At 35.2% G+C, this 11,519-nt stretch overlaps 1 protein-coding gene across 1 annotated transcript; it reads left to right on the top strand.

Annotated features, from left to right (window-relative positions):
• The first annotated feature begins 1,953 nt into the window (after positions 1–1,953).
• LOC139871388 (uncharacterized) lies at positions 1,954–6,614 on the top strand. Its single transcript, XM_071859104.1, has 4 exons — positions 1,954–3,139; positions 3,214–3,932; positions 4,299–4,731; positions 5,089–6,614. Exons 1-4 carry the CDS (start codon positions 1,954–1,956, stop codon positions 6,612–6,614), a joined length of 3,864 nt encoding a protein of 1,287 aa, XP_071715205.1.
• Positions 6,615–11,519: the final 4,905 nt, after the last annotated feature.

Below are 11,519 nucleotides of genomic sequence, written 5' to 3'. Positions count from 1 at the left end.
GTCGTCTGATCAATTTAATTACACATGCACCATGTGTTATTTGATTGGCTAAAAAAGGGGCATGTGGCCACTAACAGTACCAATCTAGTAGGTTCTTATAAAGTGTAAATTACTAAACGGGAAATTAAAATATGAAACGGTAATACAACTTGGGTGCATATATATTTGTGTGGAAAGGAAATAGAAATTGATGTTAGAGTCCATGTTTTCATTTATGATAGTGGGGAATTTTTAGTCTTAAAATACTTAAGTCACTAGTAATTTGGAATATGAAAGCCATAGTAACATATACTAACATAATTATATCTTTAATATAAAAATTCATGGAACTAGTTAGATGGAAGTAAACGCATAAGAATCATATGGTAACACTAATTAAATAAAGGATATTACATACTCCCTATTTGAATGCGTTTTGTGCTCATACGTGTGTGTTCCTTAGATTTGGCTCGGTGATCGCATTCTTGGTGGTATTTTGTTGTCATTGGAATTTCATCATTCAACATAAGGTACGGATATTCTAGGTGGTTTAGGATCGCTTCGGTAAATCTTTCCTCTCAAAACTTTGTTTCGAATTGTATATAAAAATTATTGGTATGACATGCTTATTTGGAAATTCGTTATATTTATTAGTCTATATATTGTGTTATGTTTTCCTCATTTTGGATGTACTAACGAGGTTGCTAATTATGTTTGTTAATTGAGGAAATCATAATATTTTGGCCTTTGGAAATTGTATCAAAACTTTGCCTCGAAACAGCCCCGAAAAATGTCGTAAACCTTTCGGTAAAGAACATGTGTGAGTGTGGTGAGTGGTACGGTGATTCGTATCGAGTGTCCCTCATTCCATGTGGCTTTACATGTCCCGTTAAGTCTCGTTTAAACATTGTAAGTATTTGGTCAAACGTAAAATATTTAAGTCATTTCATTAATTCTTTTTAAATATATTTTAAAGTCTATAAATCATATTAAAGGATATTTGAAAATTTATAATTAATAAATCGGTTAAAACGTTTTCTTAAAATGTGTGCCTAAGAGTAACCTATTCATGGAGGTCCCATGAGCGCATTATTGTGACACCGATAATGTGGCATCGACCGTAGCGGTGTATTTTGTTATATCTACGGCGTCTCCTTTTGATTGCCCGGTGGTGGTACGAGCTCATTATTATTATATATATTTGTAATAGGAGGCGTATGGATCGATCCTAGGATTTTGTTTTGACGGTGTACGTTCATCGTAGTGTCATACGAAACGTCACCGATATGGATGATTAGTGGAGTTGCTACCCTATGATTTCATTTTGGATAATTTGATATATATATTTGTTTAACTCTTAGTATGTGACTTTGATATTTTGACATATTCGTTATTAAGGATCTATACATATTTACACCTTGATTTTAAAATAAGTTAAATTGTAAATAAGTTGTTTTGAAATTTGTCATGCATGTCATACTACTCTGTTCTTTGTTTTATCCGTTCACTGGGCTTTGGCTCAGTCGTATTCTTTGTTTTCCTTCTTATACGACAGGTAATCAAGGGGGCGTTGGGAACGAGGGAAGAGTGTAGAGTGGAGTGAACTTAGCACCTTGCCTTAGAGATTTCCATCAAGATTTAGTAGTTTATTTTGGTTTAGTAGTACTTTTGAATAAATTTGTCAACTTTGGTGTTTTGACTATGGTTTAAATTCGAATAAGAATAACGCTCATTTACCTTTTAAGTTACCTTTATTTATACATTTTGATTGGCGTAAGATTAGGGTCTTTACAGATGGTATCAGAGCGTAGGTTCCCTCTTGTAGAAACTTACGTCCTAAGTTATGGCCTGTGAGATTTGGGTAGACTTTGGGTTAGGATTTTCTTTCCGCATTAATAATGTGTTTCCACTTCTCATATTCTCTTGTTATCCTTCTTACTAATCGTAACCGTTATATCCTCATCTCGTTCATAGATGGCACCGAAAAGAAAAGGGATGTCTGAGGAGGAGGTAGAAAACAAGATTAACCAAACAATCACGAATTTGTTACCCAACATTGTAGCTCAAGCTATTGACGCTTTGCGTAGGCAAGGTGGCGAGACTTTTAAGCATGAAGATGAAGAGGAGGATGAGTATGTGGAGATGAAAGCTGTAACGGGGGATGCTATTCATGTTTGGCTAGGACGGTTTCAAAAACAGCGTCCTTTGTCATTCAGCACTGCTAGTACTCCTGTTGAAGCTGAGAATTGGATCACTCACATTGAGAAGATATATCGCGTGCTTGGTTGTGAAGAGAGATTTTGGGTTCCTTTGGCTGTTTATAAACTAGAAGGGGATGCTCAGCGTTGGTGGATCGCTTTGAGACAAGCGAAAGGAGGTATCGATTTTGAGGATTCGTTAGATTGGGTTGATTTCAAGGAGTTATTTTTCCGTCAGTACTTTTCTGAGGCAGAGAAGGAGGCTGTGATTCGGGAATATGCTAATATTAAGCAAGGGGGTGATGAGTCTATCAATGATTTCACTAAGAGATTTTTGAGGCTCGTGGGATTGATTGGGGCTGCTGCTGGGTCTTCCGAGGACCAAGCCCGTAAGTACAAATGGGCTGTTCATGGGCGTTACCGCTCTAAAATGATTAATCTAAAATGTTTTGATGTCGCTGAGGCAGCCGATTATGCTCGGAATTTGGAGATGGAGCGAGATGAGTATTTGACTACTAAAAATGACGATGGTAAAAATAAGAGGGTTAAGAATGTACAACCACTACGATCTGTACTGCCACCGACTACCAAACAGGGTCAACAATCTGGGAACCAAGGGTATCGTGGTAATAATTGGAATAATAGAGGAAATCAGCTAAGGATTGAAAACGGGTCAAATAATAATAACCGTGGTCAATTACAAGTGTACCATCCCCAAGGGCAACAAAGGGGTAACGGAAATGGTGGTGTTAATGCCAATGCACCTTGTGGGACTTGTGGAAAGAATCATCCCGGAAGAGTTTGTTATCGTAGTGCGGGTTCATGTTTTGCTTGTGGAGAGATTGGTCACTTAGCTAAGGATTGCAAGAATCCTAGACCTGGGTTTGTTCCGAGGGTTCCTCCTCCAGCTCCTGGTGGACGCGTCTTTGCCATGACTACTGCTCAGGCTGCTGACGCAACAGGTATATTCCGATCCCTTTTCATTTTAAAAATATTTCCTTTGAGTTATTTGTTCATACATTCTTGATATGATTAGGTACTATTACTGGTCATGTATTTGTACACCATCGTGCCCTCTTCGTTCTGTTTGATTCTGGCTCTACGCACTCGATTGTGTCTGTTAAGAGCTCTAAATATTTGAAAGTGTCTCCAACTTGGTTGTCTACTCCGTTTACAATCTCTACCCCAATGGGTAGTATTGAAATTATAGATCGTGTGTATCAAAACTGCAGTTTGGAATTCAATGACTGCATGTTTCCCGCAAATCTCTTTCCTATGACCATGCATGACTTTGACATTATTCTTGGCATGGATTGGTTATCTCATCATCACGCGACTATCGATTGTTATTCTAAGAGAATTTTGTTTGGAAATCATTCTATACCCGATTGTGTCTTTAATGGTGATCTTCCTGAAAAATCTATTAAGGTTATCTCAGCGCTTAAGGCGCAAAAGCTCATTTCACATGGTTGTGTTGGTTATTTAGCTTCGATTCAGAATTTGTCTATCGAGAGTCCTTCACTTGAAAATATTGACGTTGTTCGAGAGTTTCCTGATGTATTTCCTGACGAATTGCAAGGTTTGCCTCCAGTTCGTGAAGTTGAATTTTCGATTGATTTGATTCCTGGTTCTCAACCAATATCAAAAGCTCCTTATCGTATGGCACCACTCGAGTTGCAAGAACTCAAGGAGCAATTGCAAGAATTGATAGATTGTGGATTTATTCGACCAAGTGTGTCACCTTGGGGTGCGCCGGTTTTGTTTGTCAAGAAGAAGGATGGTAGCATGAGACTTTGCATTGATTATCGCGAGTTAAATCGTATTACTATCCGAAACCGTTATCCTCTTCCTCGTATTGATGATTTGTTTGATCAACTTCAAGGTTCGAAGTATTTTTCTAAAATTGATCTTAGGTCTGGGTATCATCAGCTGCGTGTTAAAGAAGAAGATATCCCTAAGACTGCTTTCCGCACTCGTTATGGGCACTATGAGTTTTTAGTGATGCCGTTTGGATTAACTAATGCTCCTGCGGTATTCATGGATTTAATGAACCGTGTGTTCCATGAGTATTTGGATAAGTTTGTGATCGTATTCATTGACGATATCTTGGTATTCTCAAAGAGTAAAGAAGAGCATGAGAATCATCTTCGTGTTGTACTTGAAACCCTCCGAAGTAAGAAATTGTTTGCAAAGTTCTCTAAATGTGAATTCTGGTTGCAACGAGTTGCCTTTCTGGGTCATGTTGTATCAGCTGAGGGTATAATGATGGATCCAGCGAAAATTGAGGCTATTACAAATTGGTCAAGACCTACTTCTGTTGTTGAGATTCGAAGTTTTCTTGGTTTAGCTGGGTATTATCGAAGATTTGTTGAAGGTTTTTCAACGATTGCTTTGCCGCTTACCAAGTTGTTAAGAAAAGGGGAAAAATTTGTGTGGACCGAGGAACGACAAAAGAGTTTCGATGAGTTAAAGAAAAGACTTGTATCAGCTCCTATCCTTGCATTACCATCAGGAAGTGGAGGTTTTCAAATCTATAGTGACGCTTCTAAGCATGGTTTGGGTTGTGTTTTGATGCAACATGGTAAGGTAATTGCTTATGCCTCGAGGCAGTTGAAACCTTATGAGGTTAATTACCCTACTCATGATTTGGAATTAGCTGCTGTGATTTTTGCGTTGAAAATATGGAGGCATTATCTTTATGGAGAAACTTGTGATATTTTCACTGATCACAAGAGTCTTAAATACATATTCACGCAAAAAGAGATAAATATGAGACAACGAAGGTGGCTTGAGTTATTGAAGGATTATGATGCCAACATTCAATACCATCCGGGTAAAGCGAATGTGGTAGCCGACGCTTTGAGTAGAAAAACATTTGGTAGTATCTCATGTTTGGTTACTCACATTCGAGAATTTGAAAGACTTGATATGGGATTGAGTAAAAGAGGAGCATCGGGGATGTTGGCAAATCTAAAATTTGAGTCTGATTTAATTACTAGAATAAAGGAGGCTCAATTGGATGACGGGGATTTATGGACAGTGTTTCAAAATTTGGAAGAGGGTAAAATGAAAGAGTTCAGAGAAGATGATGATGGGGTTATTTGGTGTGGGAATCGATTGTGTGTTCCTAATGATGATGCTATTCGTGAGGCTCTGTTGTCTGAGGCTCACAGCTCACCTTTTTCTGTACATCCTGGTTCGACTAAAATGTATCAGGATTTAAAGCAGCACTTTTGGTGGAGTGGCATGAAGAAAGACGTTGCTAGATACGTTGGGAAGTGCCTTACTTGTCAACAAGTAAAGATCGAGCACCAACGTGCTAGTGGTTTGTTGCAGCCGTTGGACATTCCGGTGTGGAAGTGGGATGATATCTCAATGGATTTCGTTTGTGGGTTACCAAAGACTGTTAAAAGACATGATGCTATTTGGGTGGTGATTGATAGATTAACCAAGTCGGCTCATTTCTTGCCTATTCGTATGGATTATTCGGTAAGTAAGCTATCGGAGATCTTTCAGCAGGAAATTGTGAGATTGCATGGGGTTCCTTCGTCCATCGTGTCTGATCGTGATCCTCGGTTTACATCTAGATTTTGGAAGGGGTTACACAAAGCTTGGGGTACGCGATTGAAGCTTAGTACTGCTTTTCATCCACAAACTGATGGACAGTCTGAGCGTACGATACAAATCTTAGAAGATATGCTTCGAGCTTGTGCCCTAGATTGGAAGGGAAACTGGGATGAGTACTTATGTTTGGTGGAATTTGCTTATAATAATAGTTGGCAGGCAAGTATCTGTATGGCACCATTTGAGATGCTTTATGGTCGAAAGTGTAGAGCGCCAGTTTGTTGGAATGAAACGGGAGAGAAGTTGATTGAAGGACCTGAGCTGGTTAGAGTGACTAATGAAAAGGTTGCTATAGCTACGAATCGAATGAAGGAGGCCCAATTGAGACAGAAAGTGTATGCCGATAAACACCGACGTTCGTTAGAGTTTGTGGTGGGTGATAATGTGTTTTTAAAGGTGTCACCTTGGAAGGGTATACGTCGTTTTGGTTTGAAAGGAAAGCTCAGTCCTCGATATATTGGACCGTTTGAGATATTGGATCGAGTTGGTGAAGTGTCTTATCGTTTAGCATTACCGCCACAGTTATCTCATGTTCATAATGTTTTTCACGTATCTCAGTTGCGGGGTTACAACTATCATCCATTGCACGTGGTGCAATATCCTTTTTCTGAAATTCGAGCTGATCTTTCTTATGTTGAAGAACCCGAGGCTATTATAGAACGCGAGGAGCGAGTAACTCGTAAAAGCTCCACCCCTTTCGTTAAAGTTCAATGGAAGAATCATCCTGCTAGCGAGGCCACTTGGGAACTCGAGGAAACCATGCGGGCCGAACACCCTCATTTGTTTGCTAATTGGTGCGTTTCAATTCTATAACTTCTTTCAATTTCGAGGACGAAATTTTTTTTTAGTAGTTGGAGTTGTAATATCAAAAAAAAAAAAAAAAAAAAAAAATTAATAAAAAAATAACTCAAACTAACTTGCTTTTGTCATATACTCAACAAACTTAATTTTGTATCATGCTATAGATTAATTATGATTAATAACTAGTAGCCACTTACTTTGTATTAATATTTTCAAAAAGATGATGACTAAATTTTATATTAAACAAGAAAGATACAGTGCAACATTCATTAAAAGGAATGAGATAGTCTCATTTAAGTTATATATTTCACAAGTACTCTCCATTTAGTAAATTCTTTACTAAACCAAATAAAATGAAATATTCATCAACTTGATACCCATACTACTCACTACAATCTACCATAATATTAAGAGGAAGACAATAGAGAATTCAAAGAAGATACAAAGTAATTGCGGGTCTAGTTTCGGTTCTAACACGAACACGTTTTAAAGGTAACTACTAATCACCATCTTTGTTATTGAAGTATAATTTGTTTATTATTATTATTATTATTATTATTATTATTATTATTATTATTATCAACTTACTAGTTTAGATTTACTACATATCACATGAATTATTATAAGGATGAGATGTTAAGATTTTGAGTACAAAACGAGCACCTTTTGTGAAGAATAATTTTAATGAAATGATAGTCATATATTTAGTAATGGAGTATTAAAAATCTTTATGTAACTAGTATATACAATTACAACATGATTAAATCAAAGTGTACTAATTTTATAGTACTGTCCATGCTTTATAAAATAATAATATGAGTAAGTAATAAAGTAATAACTAATGGGAATGGGGATTTAGCCATGCAAATGACCAGTCGTCTGATCAATTTAATTACACATGCACCATGTGTTATTTGATTGGCTAAAAAAGGGGCATGTGGCCACTAACAGTACCAATCTAGTAGGTTCTTATAAAGTGTAAATTACTAAACGGGAAATTAAAATATGAAACGGTAATACAACTTGGGTGCATATATATTTGTGTGGAAAGGAAATAGAAATTGATGTTAGAGTCCATGTTTTCATTTATGATAGTGGGGAATTTTTAGTCTTAAAATACTTAAGTCACTAGTAATTTGGAATATGAAAGCCATAGTAACATATACTAACATAATTATATCTTTAATATAAAAATTCATGGAACTAGTTAGATGGAAGTAAACGCATAAGAATCATATGGTAACACTAATTAAATAAAGGATATTACATACTCCCTATTTGAATGCGTTTTGTGCTCATACGTGTGTGTTCCTTAGATTTGGCTCGGTGATCGCATTCTTGGTGGTATTTTGTTGTCATTGGAATTTCATCATTCAACATAAGGTACGGATATTCTAGGTGGTTTAGGATCGCTTCGGTAAATCTTTCCTCTCAAAACTTTGTTTCGAATTGTATATAAAAATTATTGGTATGACATGCTTATTTGGAAATTCGTTATATTTATTAGTCTATATATTGTGTTATGTTTTCCTCATTTTGGATGTACTAACGAGGTTGCTAATTATGTTTGTTAATTGAGGAAATCATAATATTTTGGCCTTTGGAAATTGTATCAAAACTTTGCCTCGAAACAGCCCCGAAAAATGTCGTAAACCTTTCGGTAAAGAACATGTGTGAGTGTGGTGAGTGGTACGGTGATTCGTATCGAGTGTCCCTCATTCCATGTGGCTTTACATGTCCCGTTAAGTCTCGTTTAAACATTGTAAGTATTTGGTCAAACGTAAAATATTTAAGTCATTTCATTAATTCTTTTTAAATATATTTTAAAGTCTATAAATCATATTAAAGGATATTTGAAAATTTATAATTAATAAATCGGTTAAAACGTTTTCTTAAAATGTGTGCCTAAGAGTAACCTATTCATGGAGGTCCCATGAGCGCATTATTGTGACACCGATAATGTGGCATCGACCGTAGCGGTGTATTTTGTTATATCTACGGCGTCTCCTTTTGATTGCCCGGTGGTGGTACGAGCTCATTATTATTATATATATTTGTAATAGGAGGCGTATGGATCGATCCTAGGATTTTGTTTTGACGGTGTACGTTCATCGTAGTGTCATACGAAACGTCACCGATATGGATGATTAGTGGAGTTGCTACCCTATGATTTCATTTTGGATAATTTGATATATATATTTGTTTAACTCTTAGTATGTGACTTTGATATTTTGACATATTCGTTATTAAGGATCTATACATATTTACACCTTGATTTTAAAATAAGTTAAATTGTAAATAAGTTGTTTTGAAATTTGTCATGCATGTCATACTACTCTGTTCTTTGTTTTATCCGTTCACTGGGCTTTGGCTCAGTCGTATTCTTTGTTTTCCTTCTTATACGACAGGTAATCAAGGGGGCGTTGGGAACGAGGGAAGAGTGTAGAGTGGAGTGAACTTAGCACCTTGCCTTAGAGATTTCCATCAAGATTTAGTAGTTTATTTTGGTTTAGTAGTACTTTTGAATAAATTTGTCAACTTTGGTGTTTTGACTATGGTTTAAATTCGAATAAGAATAACGCTCATTTACCTTTTAAGTTACCTTTATTTATACATTTTGATTGGCGTAAGATTAGGGTCTTTACAGATAATCTAAAATATCCTGTTTACACACGACCATTACATAATGGTTTACAATACAAATATGTTACATCGAAATCAGTTTCTTGAATGCAGTTTTTACACAATATCATACAAACATGGACTCCAAATCTTGTCCTTATTTTAGTATGCAACAGCGGAAGCTCTTAGTATTCACCTGAGAATAAACATGCTTTAAACGTCAACAAAAATGTTGGTGAGTTATAGGTTTAACCTATATATATCAAATCGTAACAATAGACCACAAGATTTCATATTTCAATATACATCCCATACATAGAGATAAAAATCATTCATATGGTGAACACCTGGTAACCGACATTAACAAGATGAATATATAAGAATATCCCCATCATTTCGGGACACCCTTCGGATATGATATAAATTTCGAAGTACTAAAGCATCCGGTACTTTGGATGAGGTTTGTTAGGCCCAATAGATCTATCTTTAGTATTCGCGTCAATTAGGGTGTCTGTTCCCTAATTCTTAGATTACCAGACTTAATAAAAAGGGGCATATTCGATTTTGATAATTCAACGATAGAATGTAGTTTCACGTACTTGTGTCTATTTTGTAAATCATTTATAAAACCTGCATGTATTCTCATCCCAAAAATATTAGATTTTAAAAGTAGGACTATAACTCGCTTTCACAGATTTTTACTTCGTCGGGAAGTAATACTTGGCCACTGGTTGATTCACGAACCTATAACAATATATACATATATATCAAAGTATGTTCAAAATATATTTACAACACTTTTAATATATTTTGATGTTTTAAGTTTATTAAGTCAGCTGTCCTCGTTAGTAACCTACAACTAGTTATCTACAGTTAGATGTACAGAAATAAATCGATAAATATTATCTTGAATCAATCCACGACCCAGTGTATACATATCTCAGTATTGATCACAACTCAAACTATATATATTTTGGAATCAACCTTAACCCTGTATAGCTAACTCCAACATTCACATATAGAGTGTCTATGGTTGTTCCGAAATATATATAGATGTGTCGACATGATAGGTCGAAACATTGTATACGTGTCTATGGTATCTCAAGATTACATAATATACAATACAAGTTGATTAAGTTATGGTTGGAATAGATTTGTTACCAATTTTCACGTAGCTAAAATGAGAAAAATTATCCAATCTTGTTTTACCCATAACTTCTTCATTTTAAATCCTTTTTGAGTGAATCAAATTGCTATGGTTTCATATTGAACTCTATTTTATGAATATAAATAGAAAAAGTATAGGTTTATAGTAGGAAAAATAAGTTACAAGTAGTTTTTTGTAAAGGTAGTCATTTCAGTCGAAAGAACGACGTCTAGATGACCATTTTAGAAAACATACTTCCACTTTGAGTTTAACCATAATTTTTGGATATAGTTTCATGTTCATAATAAAAATCATTTTCTCAGAATAACAACTTTTAAATCAAAGTTTATCATAGTTTTTAATTAACTAACCCAAAACAGCCCGCGGTGTTACTACGACGGCGTAAATCCGGTTTTACGGTGTTTTTCGTGTTTCCAGGTTTTAAATCATTAAGTTAGCATATCATATAGATATAGAACATGTGTTTAGTTGATTTTAAAAGTCAAGTTAGAAGGATTAACTTTTATTTGCAAACAAGTTTAGAATTAACTAAACTATGTTCTAGTGATTACAAGTTTAAACCTTCGAATAAGATAGCTTTATATGTATGAATCGAATGATGTTATGAACATCATTACTACCTCAAGTTCCTTGGATAAATCTACTGGAAATGAGAAAAATAGATCTAGCTTCAAAGGATCCTTGGATGGCTTGAAAGTTCTTGAAGCAGAATCATGACACGAAAACAATTTCAAGTAAGATTTCCACTCGAAATAAGATTATTATAGTTATAGAAATTGAATTAAAGTTTGAATATGATTATTACCTTGTATTAGAAAGATAACCTACTGTAAGTAACAAAGGTTTCTTGATCTTGGATGATTACTTGGAATGGATTTAGAAAACTTGGAAGTAAACTTGCAATCTTGGAAGTATTCTTGATTTTATGAAACTAGAACTTTTGGAATTTATGAAGAACACTTAGAACTTGAAGATAGAACTTGAGAGAGATCAATTAGATGAATAAAATTGAAGAATGAAAGTGTTTGTAGGTGTTTTTGGTCGTTGGTGTATGGATTAGATATAAAGGATATGTAATTTTGTTTTCATGTAAATAAGTCATGAATGATTACTCATATTTTTGTAAT

This window comes from Rutidosis leptorrhynchoides, chromosome 10 (assembly GCF_046630445.1).
Source record: "Rutidosis leptorrhynchoides isolate AG116_Rl617_1_P2 chromosome 10, CSIRO_AGI_Rlap_v1, whole genome shotgun sequence".
Taxonomy (NCBI): Eukaryota; Viridiplantae; Streptophyta; class Magnoliopsida; order Asterales; family Asteraceae; genus Rutidosis; species Rutidosis leptorrhynchoides.
Note: the sequence above shows the minus strand (reverse complement) of the source record. Positions and strands in the feature narration are given on the sequence as shown.

Coding starts and splice junctions, on each gene's coding strand:
- LOC139871388 (XM_071859104.1), top strand. CDS start 1,954: ATGGCACCGAAAAGAAAAGGGATGTCTGAGGAGGAGGTAGAAAACAAG. Junction 3,140..3,213: donor TCAGGCTGCTGACGCAACAG/GTATATTCCGAT, acceptor TGATATGATTAG/GTACTATTACTGGTCATGTA. Junction 4,732..5,088: donor TAGTGACGCTTCTAAGCATG/GTTTGGGTTGTG, acceptor CTCACATTCGAG/AATTTGAAAGACTTGATATG.